At 44.1% G+C, this 23,448-nt stretch overlaps 2 protein-coding genes across 4 annotated transcripts in view; one reads left to right on the forward strand and one right to left on the reverse strand.

Moving 5' to 3' along the window:
- The window catches only part of CAMK1D (calcium/calmodulin dependent protein kinase ID), a 220,482-nt gene extending 212,602 nt beyond the window's left edge, over nt 1–7,880 (forward strand). The window contains exon 11 of one of the 3 annotated variants that reach the window (XM_083819638.1): nt 3,991–7,880. In XM_083819638.1, the coding sequence (XP_083675764.1) occupies nt 3,991–3,992 (2 nt within the window). In that variant the 3' untranslated portion in view covers nt 3,993–7,880. Of the gene's footprint in view, nt 1–957 lie in introns of all 3 variants that reach the window. The other 2 variants (XM_083819639.1, XM_083819637.1) reach the window with 2 other exon arrangements.
- CCDC3 (coiled-coil domain containing 3) overlaps nt 7,419–23,448 on the reverse strand; it is a 51,630-nt gene continuing 35,600 nt past the window's right edge. The window contains exon 3 of the mRNA XM_083819636.1: nt 7,419–22,870. Coding sequence (XP_083675762.1) covers nt 22,595–22,870 — 276 coding nt within the window. The 3' untranslated portion in view covers nt 7,419–22,594. The remainder of the gene's footprint in view (nt 22,871–23,448) is intronic.

Consider the following 23,448-nt stretch of genomic DNA (forward strand, 5'->3'; position numbering starts at 1 on the left):
AGATATATTAGTATAGCTTTCAGCCATCCTCTACTCACCAGGCTGGAAAAATGAACTTTATTTCTCATCACACCAAGCCTGCACTTTCTCAGAGCAAGGTCACCAAGCTGGGATCCTGCTCAGCAACACAGGGGCAGATCATCTGTGGAAAGCTATGGCAAGGATAGATTTGGGTGCTCAGCATGAATATTTTCTAAGGGAACTGCTGAGGTTGTGCTCGAATAGCCAAATCTGGAATCTGTCATTCCAAACCCAGCCCACTTTGGGATTTTCAGGGGTTATTCTTTGGAGGGCTGTGTTTTTTAGAGCTGTGCTGGAGGGTTCACTGGAAGTGGACACGTTCTATAAATATTTCTATTTAGCTAAATCCCCATTTTTTCACTAAAAAAGTCTGTGAAAAGTCTGTGATTAGTTCAAAAGCAGCTGCCTGGGTAAAAATTGGGTCCAGGCACCTAACCTATGTCAGTCTACATCTCTTAGCTGGAAGTCCTGGAGACATACCAGCAAAGCCTGAAGTGACATAAGGTGTCGCTAGCATGATGCCCAAGTCACACAAATTTACCTTCTCTCTAGATTTACAGGAACTCACCAACGAGTTTGACCCACTGCACTTTTTTTATCAGCAGCTTTGCAGGATGCCTGGGGAAATGCGTTTAGCCCAGGTGCGTGGTCTGTTCCTTTAGCTAGATGGCCGTGATGAGAAGTTTAATCACCTTTGAGGTGCCCACGAGGAAAATTACCTTGAGCAAGCACAATGCTGGAGGGATTTTTGAATCCCACAACTCTTTGTCTTCAACCCTAGAAATGTGGCTTCGGTCTGGCTGGACACATACCAAAGCCAGGAGCACCATCTCCAGCAGCGGTCCCCTCCGCTCTGGAGCAGGCTGTGGGAGCAACACCCACATTCCCCCCCTCCAAAAATAACACTTCTAACTCTGTTTCTGGCTTTCCTTTTAGGTATGTCTCCATCCACTCTCTGTAGTTTTGTTTCATCTGCTTCTTCAGGCGTTTCGGCAGTAGGAGGGGACCGGAGACCCAGACCCACCACAGTGACCACAGTGCACACAGGGAGCAAGTGAGAGCCCGGGCGGCCGGGGCTGAAGGACTAGAAGAAAGAAGATTTTTTTATGGCCATATTTTATACTGCAATTCTGAAATGTTTCATTTATCACAAACTGCAATGACTCCAGGGGGAACGGATCTAAGTCTCTGGTGCTGTACATATATATACATATATATAAATATATATATATATATGTGAGTCTAGCAATGTTCTAACTAATGAACACTCATTCTTTTCCCCAGTGATTTACTCTTTTCTCAGTGTAGGTAACAGTATATGTTGTATTGTTTTTTTTTCCATTAACTACAAACATCTCAACTGGATTATTTAAATAGAGATACTTTTCTGAGCATTATAGATATATTTTTTTCTTTTAAGAAATACTTCCAGTAATGTCCCTCCTCCCGGTCTGCTGGAGGATAGGCTGTTTCTGTAGGTAGGAGTTGATGTCAACTTGGCAACACAGGAGGATTTCAATGGCATGCCATTTCTCACTCCTCAGACTGGACTGCAAGCCTGGCTGGCTTTAGCAGAGCTGCTGCTCCGAGTAAGAAACCATTGCTTTCCCCCTCCTCCTCCTCCTTGAAAGCCACGGGGAGAATCCAGCCACCACCAGCCCCATTCCTGCAGTGCCGGCAGCCTGCAGCACCCTTGTTGGAGAGGAGAGGCCGGCACGCGGTGCCTTTGAGGAGCAGACCAGAGCTGGGCAAGCGAAACAACAGAGCCTCATCCTGCAGCAGTTCCCTTCTTGGCAATCCCTTCCAGCCACTGCATGTGATGGGCAGAGTGAAATGATTTCTGCGTGCCTCGGTTTCTGCCCCTGGGAGAGGGCTGATGCTTGCACCCTTCTGTAGAGCTCATATACAAAAACCAGCTCAACTTTTCTTTTTTCTTTTCTTTTTTTTTTTTTTTAATTACTTAATACATGCATTTCCCAGGCTACACGTGCTGGTGCATTATTTGGGAACAGCCACTGTGTTGTATGTCCATGCACCTTGAAATAGAGAGGAGAGCAAATTTGCCCTCATCTGCCCAACAGCTCCAGGTTACTTCTCTTGTACCCCAAACGGGCTCATCCCCACCCAGAGGCACAAGCCTTGTGCTCAATCACCATGTTCATGTCCTTTATCCTGCACAAAACATTGCGAAAGGCAGTACAGGTGCAGCTGAATGGATCAGGCAATAGTGACCGTGCTGTGAAAAGCCATAATTATTTGTCATCGAGACTTCAAACTCCTGCTTCAGCTTCACTCAGTTGGCTTTGACCAGCACACGGGATTTCATCCATCACATTTGGAGTGCTAAATGCAGGAAAAGCAGGTGTCAATGAGCACCGACTGTTCAGACAGGCCACTCCTTTGGTGACACTCGATAGAAGTCCAGTTTCCTTGCTATTAAGCTACTCCCCATTTTCAGAGGGCTTCAGCACATCTGAATGAGCCCCCTTTGCTGGGAACAGCCACCCATGCCTGCAGGGTTTAGCAAAACCGTCGAGATTTGGGCAGACCGAAGGGCAGGGGCTGTCCTTGCTGCAAGACATGCTCCTGTCCCACGCTCAGACCATTGTCACCATGAGACCACTGTCACCTTGACAAGGGTCGCTGAAAATTGCTATCATACAATTTACACTCATACCAAGACTACTTTATTTCACCAGCCTGAGGAAGGAAGCTTTAGTCTGCGAGACACTCCTGTCACAAGAAATTGGAGTTATTCTGCACCCACGTGATTTCATAAACTCAGTTCTGCTCCAGATGCATGTACGTACATGGGCAGTCCCCCAGCTTGGAATCAGTCGAATTCCCACATTTACACTCGTGCCACCAGAAGCAGGATTTGTTTAGGGAATATTTTGGTCTTTGGACAATTGCTTCTAAGGTTGAGGCTCAAACATTCCCTTTCCGCATTCCCTCTTTTCTGAAACATGAGGTTTGATTTGAACTCAATGTAGTTGCTGAAGCTACTATGCAAAACATAACGTTCAAATATATCTTGCAGAAAAAAATATAGAAAAAGAAAAAGAAAGTAAATGGATTTCCATCTGCAAACCAAAGAGCAGTGATGGGAGCAAAAGCGGATGTATTGTCCCGTATTCAGGGGGTTCTTGTGCACTGGCTGCCCTATATGCTCAATGTTTTCTGTGTTTTTTATTGGAGGGGTATTTCTTCCTTCCAAACATGCAATTATTTTTTTTTAGTCTTTCCGGTACCTAATATTCTGCCATAGCTGTGCAATTTATCATCATTATTTTAGGTTTGTTATCAACCACTGGGATGTTAAGATGAGAAACAGAAGCACTTAGAAGCAAAATTGTTTTTTTCTGCTACAGTTTTGTGTGGTGGGAAGCTCTTCTTTTGGTTCAGTGAGACACAGCTGGGGACCTGACCAGGTTCTCCATGCGCATAGGGTAGAGATCTCTCATCAGCGAGTCCCAAAGTATCTCTTGGATAAAACTTAAATCTGACCAAATCTGTTAAGTGGTATGGCTTAGCAGCACCCAGGCCAGGTGTCTGGGGGCTGGATTTGTTTGCCCCTGAGCAGCACAGCCTGGCACAGCAAACACCCCAGCATCGCCTGCCAGGGATGCTCCAGTGCCACCACAAGTCCTTCCCCTGCACCAGTAAATGACGTGTGCAGGTGGGGAAGGGGCTGATAGCCCAAAAGTAGATGGTTCAAAACAAAGCAGACTTTTCCATGCTGGAGCAGGTAGAAAAATTCTTCTGGGCTCTTTCCCAATGGGCCGTCCTACTAAACAAGCTGTGATTTACTCCTCGCACGAGGACTTCAGCCTGGGCTCATCTGTCTGTTTCCCTTTTCTGCTTTACTTGACTGGCACCGATGTGTTTTCCGTTTGTAACTTGTTTTCCTCAGCTCCTTCCCCTTCTTTTTCTTTGCTTGCAGCTTTGATTGTTGATTTTTACCTCCAGAGTCACAGAGGCCATCTTTGATGCCAACAGCAGAGTGCTCTTGCTGGGAAAACAAAACTAAAAATCCAGAAAACCTCCAGCTGGCCCCTTAGCCCGCAGAAGAAGGGTGAGGACAGGCTGCCCGTGAACTCTGCGAGCTGAAAGTCAGTGTTGCAGTGGCAGGGGCTTATGCTGCTGATTTTGCATGTGACTTCATTCCCAGTGCATCCTCACTGCCTGCTGGATCACCCCTTCTGCAGCACGGAGTGGACATGCCGCATGGGGGGAAGCAGGAGTACGGGGAAACCTGGCAGTGATGCTTTCATGAGACTGTGTTACCCTGCTGGTGATGTCTTTTCTGTCTTGGTTGCTCTTGTACAGGTGCCATTAGAGTAGTGGGGTCAGAAAAAAAAAAAATAATAATTGGATTTTACCTACTCCTCGTGTGTCTGTTTTGGTTGTGGCGCTGAAATAAAACCAAGAAATGATAAAGGTTCATTCCTGAAATGAATCGAACCACAGAAAGGGGTGTCTGCCCTCTGGTCGTCATCTTCATGTAGTCTGCAATAGGCATTGGATTGGGTTTTGCTCTGTGCGTGTTCCCTGCATACCTCCACGGCTACCGACAGTATTTTTTCTGTAAGCAGTTCTCCTTCTTTCTGCTCAGCTCCAAGGAGCTTCAGAGCTTGCCCAAAACTATTTCCCAGCCCTAGGACCCAACACAGCCAGAGCGATGCCCAAGAAGAGCAGTGTCAGCAGCCCTGAGGCTGCCCCTTCCTTAAATATGAGCCTGGTTTTAGCGAAACAAGCCCCCAAGGAAAGCCAGAGAGCTTTTAGCCATTGGTGAGCAGGGAGAGTTTTGTCCTTCAGTGTGAATTTGGAGTCAACTAGATAAGCTATAAGGAAAGCTCTGCTAACATTTCCCCCTAGGGTAACAGCTCCAGCTCTAAGCAGTGCTAGCTAGGTGAACTCTGCATAAAAACACCAGTCTGCCTCTGCCAGCGAGTTCAGGCAGAGTAAACTGTTGCTTTTGGTTTTTCTAAAGAGCTGAGGGACTCATACGCCTGCAGAATAGCAGCTTCTAGCCTGAGCCCCGAGGTACAGAAGTATCTTCCTTTCAGCACATGGAAATTGCCATTTAATGGGATTACTTGCATTCATGCTCCTGTGCATGTTTATCTGGTTGAACTGGAGCCTGGACGCATCCCTGAAATTATTCATGTGAAGGGAGTTTTGCCTGCATTATCGTGCTTCTTTGCACCAGAAACTCGATGCTAAGAACCACACTCATTCAAGCAAAGACCAGAAACACACCCGGAGACTGCAGCATCCAAGGCAAACAGCATCAAAATGGAGCACGGAGGACACGCTGGCAATGGCTGAGTGCAGGAACCTGCCCACAAGCACTGTGCAAACAGGGTTTCCCCTGCTACATTATTCATCCCTGATTTCTTGCCCAGCAACAGTTTTACTCCATCCCTTTCATTTCCCCACCTTCCCTGCAGCTGGGTCCTGCCTGCCCGCCCCTGCGTGTGTGTGTGTGTGCTCTGGCCCCAGGGATCGCAGGCCCCACTGCTGGGAAATCAGGAGCTGGTTCAGGTTTTTTGGTCCAACTTTGTGCTGTTGGGTCGAAGCTGTGTACATAGTGTTTATAGCCGAGGATAAAGGCTTTTTATCCCAGACTCTGGTTTTCAAGACCCCTTCCCCACCTCGAAGCGTGCCACTGCTTTGTCCAGTTGGTTATTTTATTCCTCCTTTTCATAAACAGTAAGGTCAGAAGAGCAGCTCTTACATTTTTCCATGCCCCAGAGCGGAATCATGGCTTGTACACTCGCAAGCGCTGAACTAATGATAACACCAAAATGTCCAATAAATGCATGTTACTGCACTGCATGTATTAAACTGCTGTTCACTGTTTCTGTATTTCACGAGCCTTTTCTTTATGCACATTCGATCCAGCCTTTTCTTCAAGGGGTTTCTTCTAGATTTTGCTTTTAAATGACTTAATGTATCTGTAACTTGAAATCCATCGTTAAGTTTGAGTAAATGCAAAAGCTGATGTTTTGTGAACAAGATATTGCAAAACCTGATAATGTATTTTGTCTTTCTGTGGAATGCTCCGCAGCATGTGCAGGAAGAGTCACCATCCAGAGCAGCTGAAAACTATGCAGCAGTCACGTACACACATCTAGAAACAGGGAGTCGGGGAGGGTCCCCCTTTGAACATGATGTTAAAAAGTTTGGCCTGCATCTAAAATACCTTCCCTGGGTTGCCGATGCTCAGGGCTGCCAAAAAGCACGTCAGAGTGTCTCTTTAGGGTTGTTTTCTCTTTTTTGGTACTTTATCCTTAGTGAAAACTTTGGCTGGTTTGCTCAGTTCTTAGTATTTTTCTCTTAGGAGGTATTTCTTTCTCACCCGTTGCAGAACGAACTGCATTTTGTGGACCAAGATGCTGTGATTATTTGCCTGCATGAAATAGGGCAACGAGCTGAGCTAATTATCCACTCGTTTCTGAAACATCAAATACGGAAGCGCCTTCCCCAGCATCACCACCTAAATACTTGCAATCAGTCCTTCAGCCTCCATGTAGCCGTGCCACCATTTATGCGCAGAAGAGTTTGGCTTGGTACTTCTTCCACATGGGAAACATGGCCTTGCCTCGTCTTCCCTTAATCATCGATCCATTTTCATTTGTGCTGGTCTTTCTACGGCAGGGCAGGGTACAGGAAGGCCACATGTTGGTTTTAACACATCTGGCCCAATCCTTTTGTGAGCTTTGACAGGGCGATGGTCCCAGCTCCTCCATGGTCACTGCATTGGTGTGGAAGATGTTCATCTTCTCAAATCTCAAAACAAAGGCATCTGAAAGGGTTGGGAAATGGTACTGGGCTCCTGGTAATGGCATGCCGAATAGAAGGGCTGGAGAGAAAGTGCTATGTTGGTAGCATAGGAAGCAGGTATCAGTCCTTGGAAATTATATCAGGGTTTGTTCCGTGGTGGCTGAAAGCACCAAGAAGTCCTGAGCCCACCTTCAAGGCTGGTGCTCAGTCAGGATGCCATGTCATCACCAAGACACTGCCTGGCAGTGCAAAAATCATCGTTAATGATAGTTGTAAATCAGCCCAAGTTCAGGTTGCTGAGGAAGCACATGGCACAAGGCTCCATGGGGAGGTGGACATGTCCTGTGGTTCCCAGTGGGTGGGAGACCCTAGGAGGTGCTCAGGGCAGCCCTAAGCTTTTCCATCTTTCATCTGCATCCTGCAAGTCCAGCCTGGTGCTGTGCATGCTGTGTCATACCAGGCCAAGCTGTAGCATCACCGCCAAAGTGAAGAGCGTGGAAGGTCATACATAGCTCAATGGGAGATGTGGCGTGACTCACATTTCTGGTCAACACAACGTCAGCTTATCAGCCTCTAGTTAAGAAGCAGCATTTTGGTCAGTTTGGGCCTTTTTTTTTTTTTTTTTTTTTTTAATAGAGATATTTGATTTGGGTCAGCAAACAACCAAAAAAAGCCCAGTCTGCCCAGAGCAGTGACTCCCCAATGACCTCAACTGCAAAACATCTCTTGGTCAACTTTTAACGAAAATGCAAGCATGTTTTCTACAAAGGCTTAAATCTTAATCAAGGAATGTCAGTGTGCCTAATATTGCAGGTCTTGTGATTGATACAAGTTCATAACAGCATCCATGTCCAAAAAGAAGGGAGAATGTGTATTTACTCCATGCATGTATTAAGGCATCGCAAAAGTTTTATCTGCATAATGAGTTTGCAATACTGCAAATTGTTAATGGGGCTACGTCGCAAGTGGTTCTCTGCCTTGACAATCATGTATACATATCGAGATTTCTATCATAATGAGAATTTAAAGGGATGACTAATTGTTTTCCTCCAATAAATCCAATTAAATCACCCTGATGTGAAGTGTGTTGTTTTTGAGTGCATGAGTCTCCACCTATGTGCAAAAAATGAAGTAAATAGTTTCTATGGTGGCTTTGCTGTTTTATGAAATAATTTCCAAACAAGATTTTTTTTTCCTCCCTAATTCACTCCATAAGGAAATGAATTAGAAATTAATGAATGATTAGTCCATTAATTGTTTCCTAAAATTGCTATTGGAAGTGATGCTGTATGGCAACACATGGAGACATGGCTATCTCTTGGGGGTATCCTGGTACTCTCCTGAGAGTGTCTGTGTGGAGCTGGGATAAGAAGATGGAGTTGTTAGAGTGATGGTTAGTTGTTAGAGTGCTGGTGCACCTTTGAGCTGTTCCTGGTGGTTTACACGGCTTGTGACGAGAATCATGAAAGGAGACGGGATCTTTGCTAATGTTTGAGTCACTCTGCAGTCAGTTGTGGGCTCCAAAATCTGTTGTGTGCATTTCATTGTTGGCTTCCTTTTCCTCCAGAGCATGTTGTTGGTGTGTGTTGACTTGGTTTTTTGTTTGTTTGTTTGTTTTTCTTTTATTTTTATTTATATAAATATTTTAACTCATATTCATTTTCCCCATTTTGTTTCTGCATTTCTGGCTTTCCCTCATTGGCACACAAGAATTCCTTCCCCTTCATACCTCCTTTACAAATAGCTGGCAAAATCATTTTGCCCAGACAAGTCTTGTTGGGTGCCCATCAGGGAGGTGGGGCCATGCTTGGGGTTAAAGCCCCATGGATTTAGATATCTGGTTCCATAACAGAGCTGAAATGAACAGCAGTGATAATGGCCAACCCATAGCAATATAAAGAAAAAGACAAATTACATAAATAGCTTCTATATTGCCAGGAAAGAAACAAGAACCAGAACCAACCTGATTACTGTTTCAAAGCTGTGGTATATGACTGTGGCCACAGAACTAGGATTAGATGGCGGGCTCCACAATCTGCCATTGTGCTTCGGAAGAACACATCCATAGGAAGGTACGTCTTTGAAAAACTACATCTATGCAAAAAATCATCACAGGGGCTGGGGTAGATTTGCAACAGCCATGTTCGTGCCGGAGGGAAGGGGACTGGACTGTCCTTATTTTGAAGGCTTTCTGTGTGTTGGTATTCACACATAAGATGCCATAGGGACATGTTGTTCCCATCATATTATACTTTCTCCCAGCTCTGGACATATCCATTGCTGTGGGTATGTGTCCTGCCCAGCACATCCATGTCCTTAGTATGGTGGAGCCCTTCAACAAAGCCGAATTACTGTGATAATAGCCATTGTTGATAAATATGGAAGTGGAAAGAAGGACCATCTGGATCAGCACTGCAAGTATTCAGCTGAGTATTTCCAGATTGTTTGCCATTTGGGCTTTCTGGATTACACTGGGATAAATTCCTGACTTCCAAGCTCTGTTTATTTAGCCTGAATACCACATTTTCTTTTTCTTTTTTTTCTTTATAACTGCAACATTGTGATAATGTTACAGTCAATTAATGAGCTGTTTACCTTCTTCACAAAGCATTTTGTTTAAGGAAATTAATAATAATAATAATAATAGAGCCGAGAGGTAATTTGTTGTTCACATCTAACTCATGAGCTTTGTGCATTCTTTGGCACCATATAGGCTCTTGTATGTTTTTCATTTCATTATTTGGGGCAGAAGCAGGAGCTGTGTTCACATCCTTACCTCAGCTTACAGTCTAGCAGTGACCAGAAATGCTTCAAAAATATCAAACTAACATTTCCTTTTGCTGGAGGCCAGCTGGGCAGGTACAATACTGAAAAGGCACATATCAGATTTATTCCAGAGATGCTTCAGGTTTGCATGTGCTCAAAGTAGCACCTGGAATGAAACTTTCCTGATCCCTGATCCACTGCAGCTCAAAGCAGCACCAGAGTAGATCAGATCCTTGATCAAAAAATGTGTCACCAGTTGTATTTACCATGAGCCCATACTGAACCTAAAGGGAGTTGATGGATAAATTCCCATCTCTATAGACAGAAAAGCACAGGTATGTGATGGACACACACTGAAGTGTGTATATATGTAATACCACTATAATAATTTATATCATATCGTATCATTGTGGTTCTTTGGCCTAGAGAAGAGAAGGCTCCAGTGAGACCTTATCGCAGCCTTCCAGTACATAGAGGGCCTACATAAAAGGTAGGGAGGGAGTATTTGTGAGGGAGTGTAATGAAAGGACAAGGTGTAATGACTCTAAAAGAGGGTAGATTTAGATTAGACATTAGGAAGAAATTCTTCCCTCAGAGGGCGGTGAGGCCCTGTCCCAGGCTGCCCAGAGGAGCTGTGGCTGCCCCATCCCTGGCAGTGCCCAAGGTCAGGCTGGATGGGGCTTTGGGCAGCCTGGGCAGGGGGGAGGTGTCCCTGCCCATGGCAGGGGGATTGGAACCTGATGATCATTAGCAAAAGCTTTTCACCAACTTGAGCAGTCCTTTGGCTCCTTAGTATCTCCTCTCCACTACTGGAAGATCTTGTATCAGATCTTGCCATTTTTATCTCAGCTTTCTCAGAGCCAAGATCCCAGCGTTTTTTTCCTGCACTCATTGCCTGAATGCTTAGGACAATGTTCAAATTCACAGCCATTAAATGTGCCAACATCAGAGTCCACTGTTGAGTCAAATGGTGATCACAGTGGAAGCATGTGTTGGGGGATTTCCAATTCCTCTTCCTTCCTAAGTACTTATATGATTCCTAATGCACTTTTCAGGGGTTTTGAGACATTACAAGTAACAAAATTGCAGAGAGGTTGGAAGGGACCTCTGGAAGTCATCTGGTCCAACACACCTGCTCAAGCAGGATCACCTACAACAGGCTGCCCGGGACCACATCCAACATCCAGGTGACTTTTATTCATCTCCAAGGAGAATCCACAACCCCTCTGGTCAGGGGCTTCACCAGTCCAGAGCAACAGACTGCAGTGTTGACTGAATCTTCACTATCAAGTACAGATTATGTACAAGTTAGTTGAAGATCCCAAGGAAAAAAAAGGAAAAGATTTTCAACCTTCACCCTGTGTTTTCTTTTTTTTTCACAGAGAAGATGAGTGTCTGTGCAAATATGTATTAATAAGTAAGCACTTGAAATGCTTTTCTGAAGGACAACTTGCCATGATGCTGGTCAGAGGATCATTCCTAGTTGAAAAGTCACATTATGCAGCAAGTGCCATGTCCTTGATCGTACCAACAGTTCATGTTAAATCTGGACAGAAATGACTTTTCAGCAGCTCAGCTGGAAGAAAGACAAAGACCTTCCAGAAAGAGCCAACAGTTGCACTAAAGAAGGATCTGTTAGCAGGACACCAGGGGACTTAGCTGAGCAAAGGAGGTGGTGACTGACTGATGAGGTGATGTAGCTCCAAATGTGGCTGAGCAGATGGGCAGGTTGCAGACAGATGTACAGGGTCCAGACACCTGTGCCTGAAAGTCACCGTGCCCTGGGCTACATGGCCACTGCATGGCCAAGGAGAGCTGTATGGCAATGCTCCCCAGCTGACTGATGGACCTGTACCAGGCTGTGCCCATCACCACTGGGTTGGTTGTAATAAGATGAGCCGGGGACCTGAACTGGAAAGTATTTATTTTTTTTTAATTCTCCCAAGGCAATGTTAATACAGTAATTCAGTTCAGCATCATCCTCATAACTTGTTTTGATTATCTATGGTCTTTCGGTGGTGATTTAAACCTTTTGATTTACTGATTCAGTCTTAAATGCGTCCTGAATTGGGTTATTGCATCATTTTGTCTTTAATTGCTTTAGTGAAAGTCTAGTAAATTAGGCTAGTAATATGCTTGCTTAGAGGGATTTTCGTCTGTTCATGCCTCTTAATAAAATCCATAAAAAGTTAAAAAGGAACAAGCTTATCCTACTGAATTTCCACTTGTATCATGGAGTCTAAAGCTCAGAAAATCAGTCTGCAGTGGCTTTGTCTCTTCATCCAAATACATGTCCTCAGAGTGAGAAAAATTAGCACTTCAGCAAGCATCCCCACAGCAAAGGGGTGAGTGGAAGAAAATGGTAAAAAGTGAGTCTAAAGCCTAGCTTCCAATTCCTGCTTTCTGGACTTCCTTTGACTTTGCATGCAAGTTATTTAGGAGAAGACCTAAAAAAAAAATACTTAAGATCCCAAAAATGAATGCAGCCCATGGCTAGAACATACACTGAGAATTGTTCCTGTCTTGGGAGACCAAATCTCTGTGGTTTTTGATTGGTTGGTTGCTTGGTTGGTTGCTTGTTTTTTTTGTTTGTTTGTTTTGTTTTGTTTTGTTTTAATTTAATTTTATTTTTATTTATTTATTGTTATTATTTTGAGGTCTATTGCCATGTCCCAAAATGTTTTTTCTCATCACTCTGGCATCTCGGTGCCCAGATGAGCATTTAGGCGGAGGACCCAGCAGCACCCGTGAGAAGGACCACCATCTCCAAGGATCTCCCTACAGTATGTCCTGACATCCACGAGAAGCAGCTTTGGCCATCGTGGCTGCCCTACATGACGGCTAGGTACTGCCCGTTGCCTGCACAGGTCTTCACAGCCTCTTCCCTGCCGGATTTCCAGCAAGACTGCTGCATCCGCAGCGCATTCTCTACCCATTGCTAATGAGCTCTGTGTTGCCGAGGCTGCCTGTAACTTCTTACAGCTTAAAGCCTGCTGTTTTGTAGCTGGAAATATGCTGCTTCCTCCCGTTCCATTGGTGAAGACCATACGTTGCGTCTTGTTTGACAGCGGTTCCTGCTACAGAGAAAAAATTACTTCCTATCTACAACCCGGCTTTACATCACTTCCCCTCACCAGCCCTGTTCATACACCCTGAAGCCTGCTTCTATAAGGACTGTGATGTGTAAAGACGAAGACTACAAAGAATCAGCTCCAAAGATAAAGTTGTGAAACCAAAGAAAATCTGCAGTTAATTAAAAATGGCGAGAATTAAGCACAGAGCAAATGAGGATATAAAGTTCGAATCAGCTTGATCCCCAGCGTGACGATGCATTTTATTTTATCCATTTAGCAGAAGAGGGATTTTTGTCTCTGCACGGGCTACAGAGACATGGCTGGAAAACTTCCACTGTCTTTAATTAAAACAGTGTGATTACATTTTCCTTTCTCCATCCTACGTAGACCCTGAGTCAGCGTGTAGAATTAGGTACAGGTGGTCTGAGTGCAGCACTAATTTTGCTCTGTTAAAGCGGGGCCAGATCCAGCACCCTGATACCCTGTCCTTGAACTGCCCATGGCTCTCTAAGAGCAGCACGGTCCCACCACGCTGGGGCTGCCTGAGATGCTGCAGTAGACGTCAGCTCTTCTAAGCTGGCTGCATCTGAATTCATCATATGCATTTTAGGACAGCTGCAGCTGGTACAAAAAAGCTTGATGCCAGGTCAAACCCAGCAAATCTGGAGGTATGTTATAATTGCAAAGCCAAGACCAATGTTCAGTGTTTCAGTTTGGCTTGGAAGAGGAAGACGACAGGGTCTGTGCCCGCTGGAGGATGGCTTCATATTTGTTGTCTTTGATGGATTTTGGGCCTTACTGAATGTGGTTTGGAAGCTGTGCAGGCATTAGGAGGGTGGACTTGCTTTTGCTTCATGGCTGCAATAGCTGAGAAAACAGGCTGGCCTGCAGGAGTGAAGCAGGCAGATTCAGAACAAGGAAATGTGTGGAAATGAATCCTCTTCCCACATCCCCTGACCCTGGGTAACCCACAGGGCTGCAAGGAGAGCAGCCCCTGCCCCCAGCATTTAAAGCTCAATAGGTCCGTGTGGCTCAGGATGGATGTATTATCCTTCCTGACGCTCACCTGCATCATCGTGCAGGGGCTGTGAAGGCTCCTGGCACATGTGAAACACCTCATTAGTGGTGTTGATGTCTTCTGCCTGGGGCTGTATCTCAGCAAGTTGGGTATTTGCTGTCTGTGCTTGCCCAAGCCTTCAGGCGTGTTATGGCACATTGGGATGTGTTAACCTCCTGGTCTGGCACCTTCAGGACTTCCATCTGAATATCTGCACTCACCTGGAAGCTGCAAGGCCTGGGCCCTGCTCACTCCTTTTCCATTAAATTGGATAAAAACACAAAATAAACCCCTGAATCATGCTTTGCCATGAAGACTTCCCTTCACTTTGGCATTGGTGCCACCAAGCTTCAAATGCAGCTGACCCTGGGAGCTCTGTGCTCCTGGATGTGCTCTGGTCCATGCCTGGCTGCAGGGCTTTGGAGGGGTTTCAGCCACTGCTGACACCTTGGTGACAAGGATGGGTGCTGAGGAGGGTATTGAACTGTATTTTCTCACTTCCCAAGGTCTATGTGTGTATAATCCTATGTGCATTAAGCCATATATTAAATATATAAAGCCATATATTAAATATATGAATATATGCACAAAGCCATGTATATTAAAACCAGACATTGTCACTAAGATGGCAGTATTGGCTGGCTCCACGTTTTTTGTTATTTTCAAAGATATTTATTACTATGAATTTCGTTATTAATTATTATATTAATACTTATTTAAATTTTATTGTATTGTTATTTGTTTTACTTTTTATTATTCTGGTTATTTATTCTACCGATTTAGGAGAGTCTGCCCACATCGCCCATCTAACTTTAGCTGGTCCCTGACAGTCCCTGAGTACTCTCCACCAGGGCACCTACATCTTCTCCCAGAACCAGACCCCAGTGTCCTATCAATGCAAAATCCTTTCTCTTTTCTCCCCTGAAATGACCTTAATGCTGATTCAGGGGTTATCAAACACCTTTTCTCTTCCAGATGTGCCTGCATGTCAGAGCTTGGGTGATATTTGTTAGATATAAGAGGACTGAAGGAACACTGGAATTGTCAGATGATGTTATTATAGATTATGCATCCCTCAGTGTGCTCAGCACGTGCCATTCCTAGTGAACAACGGGGCAAACGCTATTGTAACGGGCACAGAGAGGGGGTATCGTTGTTGCCTTGTGGAAGTGAGAAGGGCTATATGTAATTCTGGGGTCTGGATGGATAAGGTAGCCTCGTGAGGTACTCTGGAAGATGCTCAGGACCTTGTCCACGAGACAGTCCTGTTTTCTCTCTGCTCTGCTAAGCACTGGAGGCTAAGGATCTATCCTATGCTAAGGATCTGATCTAAGCACTTAACTGAAAACATCTGTCACGGGGGCTTTAAGGACGATTTGCTCTTCTTGATTTCCAGGTGGATGTTGGGTTTCCTTCCCCAAGGGTGAGGTAGCACGTGTGTGGCCACAGGATGGACTTCCCTGGTGACATGAGGATGCAAACACACAATGCTTCCTGGCAGAGACTTTTAGCAAGTGGCACCGCTTGACCCATCAGATTGCACCCAGCTGTGGTACATTGCCAGCAATGCCACCAGCGGCCAGCACCGACGTGGTCCACAAGACCAGGCCAGCAAAGCTGCTTAAAGAGTCTTGTCTGAGTCTATGCAGCTGAAGGACTGACAACCATTCGTTACAGTTTAGGTGGATTTTCCATAGAAATAACAAACCTGGTATAAAAATATCCTCATCAGACTCCAGCTCTGGAGATGGTGATGGTAAAAAAATCAGGAGAAATATTTAGAAAAAATAAAATGTTTTTCAGTTGCAGACAGCCTCGGAGATGGTTGGCAGTTTGGAAACAATTTTTTTCCATGCATTGAGGCAGAGACAGGCACCAGTATGGAAACTTTCAACTTGAAAAGCGTAAATACAGCTACTGAAAATGTTATAAAATCAGAGCTGTCTCACCCTCTTAGCAAGCAGCACAGGTTCCAGCTCCAATTATATGATCCATTTCTCGAGGCAGGAATTAGGTCTTCATCATCTGCTCACGGGGAGCAAAATGGAGCCCTCATGTTGTGCATGTGAAGAAAAATAGATTGGAAACCTAAAACTAGCCTGAGTCACCATCATATACACAAGAAAAGAGAGATTGAATTAGAAGATATTTTCTTTTACTACAGAAAATATTTTCCTTGCTGCCAGCTTCCAACTAACACTCTGTAGCTATTGGTACTTATTGCAATTTCTAACATATCTAAACCAAATAATTTTAAGATAGTGTAGCTTATGATCTGTTTTTCTCCAGCAAGAGCTGCTTTTCCTGGCATCAAGAAATAGGAAAAATAATTTATTGACAACAGTCTGTGACATTTCCTCTTCCTTATCTCTTGAGGCCAAGTCTCCAGCTAGCAGGGTATTTCAGAAATAATCTTAGAAGTAATATGAAAAAGAAGAGACCAGAACAGCTGCCCCATTCCCATGGAAATGCATGGGAACAGATCAAGCGAGCACCCCTTTGCGATGCAGGCATGTGTTTGTCCTTGGAGAACAAGCAGAGATCAGGCATCTCATCCCCTCTGTAGTCTGCTGGGGTGTTACTGGCATTGCCGATGAAGTCCCTTTTGCCCTGGAGGCTTTTCTCTGGGCAGGGGAAGTGAAACAGAAATGTTAACCTCCTGCTCTGTGCCTTCTGCCTCCCCTGGTGCAGCTCAGTGTGATGCTCCCCTCTGTCCTCTTCCCAAGCCACCGGAGCCCCAGGCCCCAGGTGGGCACCTCTGCCCATCAAACCTATTTCCTCCTGGGTGAGAAAGAGATGAAGGAATGGGCCATGAAGGTTAAATGACCTGAAATGCTTTTTGATAGGACTGCTGCTTCCCTCTTCCTCTGCTAAGTCACAACACAACCCAGCAGATTTGCTGTTCTGCAGCAAGCTAACAAAAGACGTCTAATGCAATTTTCCTGCCCTTTCTGTGCTTTTCTCATACCCATGGAGCAGATTTACTCTTTAATATGAGCAATTTGAGCAATTTGAGCAGCCAGCTCTTTGAAGACCTGCTTGCAGCTGCTGCCAGGGAGGCTGTGGGCAGAGAGGACAATCCTGAGCACGCGGGCTCCAGCACACTGACTCAGCTGAGCAAAGCCCTGGCGAAAGCAAACATTTCCTTTGGAGCCTGAGCAACGCGTGCATGGGGTAGGGGAGCAGAGCAAATGACAGGGCTGATACTTATAAACATCAGGGAGAGGATTTGATGGAGTTCTGTAAATTTAGGGTTTGGATTGTGGCCTATCTGCTAGAGTAAACAAGAGCAGAATAGGAAAAAAAAAAAAAGAAGTGTCAAAAATCCCCTCCACTCTCCAAAGAGCATGTCTAGCCTGCATGGGCATGCTGAGAAACCCACGCCAAACAGTGAATTTGGGTTTTATACAAACCAGTTCCTTCTCTTGACCCAGTGAAATGTCACTGTTTTGAAATGCCGTATCTGTTTTGATATGCTGCAACAGGCCCCCAAGGAAAGTGGTCAAAGCACCGAGACTTCTGGAGTTCAAGAAGTGGTTGGATAAAGCTGTCAGATATATGGTTTGATTTTTGGGTGCTCCTGTGCGGAGGCAGGAGTTGGACTCGATGATCCTTGTGGGCCCTTTCCGAATCAGGATATTCTGTGATTCTGTGATTCTGCCTGTGTTGCCTACTTTGGCATCCCAGTTGTCTGGCTGGGATGAAGACCCAAGAGAGGCTCAAGAAGTCTCCGTAAGGGCATTCATTGCAGTTTTAGCCATGAAGCACTGCAAAGGTTTACTGGGCATGCAAGCATTGCAAAAATGAAATATTTCAAAGGCCTCCTGCTGATTTTTGTTTGGGGGATGAGGGTGAGGGGTGGGGGTCATAGGGATTTATGCCAAATTTCATCATGACTCCAAAGTGTGGGAGTCTGCCAAAGAAAACGCCACTTCACTGTTTATATGTTAACATTGCAAAACAATTACACCCACCACCACCTTGTTCTGAGGAATGGCTCCTTGTTTGTGGAAAATCTCAGTAAAAAAGAAGACTTTTGCAGCAAGCAATTGCAAAGAAGAAACCCCCAACAGTGTCGTGATGCCACCAAGCCCATCGAATGGAAAACCAACCAAATCTTGGCCCACTAAGAGGTGATTCCTTGGAAAGAAGGCATTGCTCCTGCCCCATGACATCTATATTTTGCCTACCTCCTGAAGTGTGAGCTCCAGGGAAATCCCTGCCGGGGTCACTTGGCCATATTCCCCCAAGAGCCAAGGCGACCGGAGCCAACAAACCCTCCCAGAGCAGCACCACGTATGCTGGAACAGGCTGTCCCGCTTGCTCTGTTTGTTTTAGGGGATTAGGAACATGCCTAAACCCAAGCACATGTTGGAAATGACATTTCACACGCAAAGCAGCCTGGTTTGGAGGGAACTAGCAAAGTTTCTGTGATTAAATGAAAATAATTGGGGTTAAATGGGGAGGAAAATGAAATTTCCTTGCAATTACTTAGATTTATTGCAAGAACAAATGACATATCTTGTCAGTTTTATCTGCTCTACACAGTTTTCCCTGTATATTTTTTCTCTCCTTTTAGAAATTAACTTAGGCTCCTTTGCCTCATTAATGAGAGATTACCTAGCTTGGCGAGAAATTTTGTGTATAGGAAGTGGGCTTTACTGATGCGACTCTGAATCACTGGTGTGCTCTTCTGCTCCACAAGCCTTTCCTGCTAAAACCCAAACAGAATAACATATGGAATTCATTCTCTTCTCAATGGTTTTGGTGTTGAGAAGCAGAGAAAGCTGCTAGTGTTGTCTGGTCTCCATAAGTCCTCCTATACCACTACATGGTTCTCCTTGAGCTACCCACGTAGGGCTGTTGAATCAGCATAATGCTTGTGATTTTATGAGTGGTGCACTTTGTTCTACAAACATCCCCATTAAAAAAAAATGCAAAAGAGTTCTTCCTATTGTTCCTATTGTAATATATAAGGACATAAGGTGCTTTTGGGGCCCAGAGCATCAATAAAATATCCCTTTCAGCTCTGTTGAGGCTTACCATATGAAGCTACTCTAGAATTTGGATTTTTCTTGTTGCCTCTCACTATGTATTTCCTATTAGATGCTTTTTTTTTGGGGGTGAGGTATAACTGCCCACTGCATCCCAGATGTGGGTGTACCTCATATTTAGCAGTGTAATGACGATCTCTGTCCCTTTCCTAATGATTTCTACCACTTCACCTGCTTTTTTGAGTGTTGATCCAGCGTTTTCACTGAATGGTATGGAGTGACCTCTTCATGATACTAGACTGATCCAGTTGATGGGGTAATTGATCACTGACTTTATCCAATGATACTAGGTGGCCGATGCCAGCTCAGAGCATCTCAATTCATGTGAAAAAATATGATTTTTTTCCCCATGGATATCCTTTCACATTACTTACATTGCATTTCATTTATTTTTGTTATCAGTCACCCAGCATCATTCAGCTAATTCTCCACTTCATTACTGTTCCTACTCATTTGCTCCTTGGCTTTACAATTTGTTAATATTCATTTTTCTCCTTAATTTCTTTTTGTCACCTGCTGGGTCCCTCAGGAAAGAAAAAGAATAAAAAATAAAATAAAAAATATTCAGCCATGAGAGCATCCCTACATTCCTTCACAGTGAACACAGAGGCCAAAAAATCCCCTCTCTGCCCCCAGTTCTGGCTTCATCTGCTCTGGGAAACTTTAGCACTAGCCCTGCAGATACTCTGGCATCCTTCAAGCCCCTGATGTGTTTGCAAAAGCAAATGGTAATAATTTATAAAGGATCTTTAAACTTCTTGTGTGGGGTGCCTCATTCGATGGTGTTTCTGACCAATTGTTTCCTCATTGGAGGGCAACTTCTGCTCTCTCTTGCCTCCCCACCTCCCATCCTCCTTTTTTTTCCAGCATGCTCTTTGGGTTTCTATACCACCCCTTGTCAACTCCCTCTGCACTTCTGTACTTTCACCAGTCAGTCTCTCCTGGGTAGCTTTTAAGCAGGAACATACCCAGAAATGCCCTTTGCATTAATTTGGGAAATAGCAAGAATTTATGTCTTTTTTTTTTTTTTTTTTGCATTTCTAGATTAGCTGGTCATTGAAATAGCTGCAGAGTGGGTCTGAAAATGTCTGTCTGTGTCAGGCCCTATGTGATGAGTCCCAGACTGGGTTAAGATGCACAAACTCCCCTTCACACTCATGCTTCCTGCCCATAAGACAGTTAATGGTGACACTCTAATAGCATTTTTATTTGGGCTTGGCATCCCCTATTACGTGTTGAAAGAGTTACCTTGAGATCTGATCTGACTGCTAGTCCTTATCTCTGGAAATGGTTCAAAATCTTCAAAAGAGAAAAACCCACAGGGACACACCCTTACTTGGTTTTGTATCGTGGGGAGACATTTTGGGTAGTGTTTGGATTTTGTATTTGGGGGTTTTGTTTTTGCTTTCTTTACAAAGTGACAAAACTCTCATGAGACTGACAAGGAGAAAAAAAATGGTTTACTTTTTTTTTTTTTTTAAGCTAGAGAAAAAGCAAAAATAGGATGGAAATTCCTATCTTTTTGTCTAGAGACAAAAATATCACCCAAAAACAGAACGTTTTTCAACATTGTGTTTGGAAAATTTGTAAGAATAGCAAAGGTGTAGCTATATCAAGTATACTTTCTCAGCTTTATAAAAACATTTATAAAACATAAATGAATAACAGAGGGAATGCTTTTATTAGCCAAACAAAAAACAACAAAAAAAAAGAAAATTTGACACAAGTTTTTAATACCTATACCAGGAAAAACAGTCAATTTATTCAAACAGCAGTGTAGAAACCAGAAACAAACAAACAAACAAACAAACACATAGTTATTTTCCTGTGGATTTACATTTCAGAGTTAAAATCTCTTGATGGCTTCTAGGGAAGCCTTAGGTCTGTGGTAGTTCTCAGGAAATAGCATTGCTGACTACAGCACAAAACAACTCGAATTGTGCTGATTTGGTAGGCGAAGCCTTTGAAACCAGTGGAGCTTTTGGAGGAGTCAGAATCTTAAGAAACGCAAATATTATTTCAAAGGGGAGGGGGAAAGCTCTATTTCCAAAAGGAGCAAAATTGGAAGGCAATTAAACTCCGCAGCATCCTAGAAGCCAACACAAGGCTTAACTTCTGAGCTCAGCTTGGACTGAAGCTCATGGTTGAAAGCTGATACGGGCTTTTCCTAGCACACGGATAGTTAAAGCGTGGTCCAGCAGGGCTGCAGCCTGGATATATTCTATTTTTAAATGCTGAGACACAGCATGGAGACCATGCAGAGATCTGGTAAAGCACGGAGAATTTGGAGCAGAGCGGTGGTTTGCACGGTGTTATTTCTGAGGACTCCACCTCTGTCATCTGGATCGGTCCAGCTTGTATAAACCAGGTTTAGCCCTGGCAAATTGTCAATGTTCCCTGGTGCTGAGCAAGGGCTGTCTGTCCCCATTGAAAAGCATAAGGGCATATCTACACTTGGGGCTTATGCTTGGGCTAAGGGAAACTATTTTGTGAAGGGAAGAAACACAAAAACTATTCTTCCACCTTCCTCTCCTGACAGTGCCCTGTTATGAACAAAGATTTTTTGACTACCAAGACCAAAGACATGCTCTGGTACATTAACACAGCTGAAAAATGTGTCAGCCATGGATACTGATGCCTTAACCTATACTGCTTGAGCAGAAGTCAGTTTGTAAATGTCTAATAAAGACCACGATGAATTTTTTTTTTATGAGATATCAAAGAAATCAGATTTACTTCATATTTTAAGAAATTAGACCATATCAAATGTGTAATAAAAATATTTTCTATAGGATTTTAAAATATATACATATATAAACTACCTTAATTTTCAATGCCCTGTTGATTTTGATGTGATCTCTACAGTATCTAAACCTAACTAAGTGAGGCTGCCCAGCAACCTCCATTATACCTCAAACAGTGATTACAAAACTTGAAGCCTTGTCCACACTGTAAATGAAACCTGCTTGAAAACAGGATCTGAAATTGTCTGCTGGGCCTGTAATAGTCAGGCTAAGTCCACTCCTGACTGCAGGAGCTGGATTAGGCCTTAGGCACAGACCCAGAATGAGGTGGTTTCCAACCCCGTTGGGTGGGCAACATAGAAGGCACCTGAGGGAGTTACTGCGACTCTTAAGGCACTTCCTGGTAAAATGAAAAATATTAGGTATTTAGTTTAGAATATTTAGGGATATTTAGAAACTCTTAAGACAAATTTGAGCACATCTGCATTTCATTTTGAATAGGGGCCCAAAATGAATATGCCTCCTGGACATAGCCTTTGCTCAGACAAGGAAATATAGACTTTAGTCAAGCTTAAGGGAAGATGAAAGCTTGGGGTCGTGATGGAGCAAAGAGCATTTATGCCTGCATCCTTCCTACAGCATCCATCTCCGTACATGCACTTGGCCTTCCTGGCCTACCCCATGTGAAGCAGGTAAGAGGGCATCAGATCCTTCCTAACAGAGCTCCTGTGCCTGCAGTGGCCCATGGGGCAGAACAGGCACTTTCATCACACCCATCCCGCCACAGGCAACCTAAAACTGGCGACAGAAGCAGGGGGATGAGGACCAAGAAGCACCGTGTGCTTTAGATTACAGTCTGGCCCTACGTCCACCCAGGACACCATGGACTTGGGTTTGGGCAGTTCCTCCAACACCTAGATTAATCCAATTTGCATTTCTGATTAATTCCTAGCACCATGTCTAGAGCAAGTTCAGATTCATTTTCCATGCAAGGTTTGAAGCACAGTGTAGACAAGGTGTGAGGGCCAGATCCTGATCTAATGCAGGCAAAATTTGTCATTATCATTGGCCTGAGCACTTACCCTTGCATTATACTTTAAGGTAGGTAGCATGCGAGTTCTCCTGCTTTAAAGAGTTAATATAGGGGATTTGACCACCTGCAGAGGAAAGTTTCTCACTGAGCTTTCGGTTCATCTGCTCCATGTGCCTGGTGTTTTTCCTAGCTTGCCGGAGAGACCTCTTGACTTTTTTCACCCGATCTCGCAGCTGTTTGTTGCGCTTCTCCAGCGTCGCCACCTTCTGCTGCAGCTTCTTCACTCTGTCCTCCTCCTCAAACAGGGCTTTCTGCACCGAGGAGCACATGAGCTGGGGACAGCAGAAATGAAATAGAAACAAGAAGCTTATTAAAGTAGAAGTTAACTCAGTAGTTCATTGAAAGACCTCACAGCTCTTCAAAAGTAGAACAACTTTTTTGAAATTCTACATATTTTTTTACATCTTTCTACTAAAAGCCTCACTTTCTCTTCTGTATTCAGATAATACCCCAAATTGTAGCTTTTAATAATACTAGTAGTTCACAATGACTTGTGTGAGCTGTTTTGAGAGACCTGTTGAGCCCATTAAGGCTAATTTGAATTTAAGAAGAAAGGCTGTCCTATTCATGGTCTGAAACCAGAGTTCAATCCAAGGTGTTGTCACTATCAGAAAACTCAAGACTAGATTCAGCCCAGAAGCTCTTCAGAAACTCCAGATTTTGACATGGGTGTTCTTTATTTCAACATGTGAAAAGTCAAAACCTGCAAGACGCAGAAGCTATTTTTACCTTTTCAAGCACAGATTTGCCTTAAATAGCTCATTAGTTGGGCTTCTTTCAGATGAAGCCCTAAAACATACAATCCCAGCATTTCCCAGGAGCATTCAAGACCCCTTAACTTTAACAGACA

Source organism: Anser anser (genome assembly GCF_964211835.1).
Source record: "Anser anser genome assembly, chromosome: 1".
Taxonomy (NCBI): Eukaryota; Metazoa; Chordata; class Aves; order Anseriformes; family Anatidae; genus Anser; species Anser anser.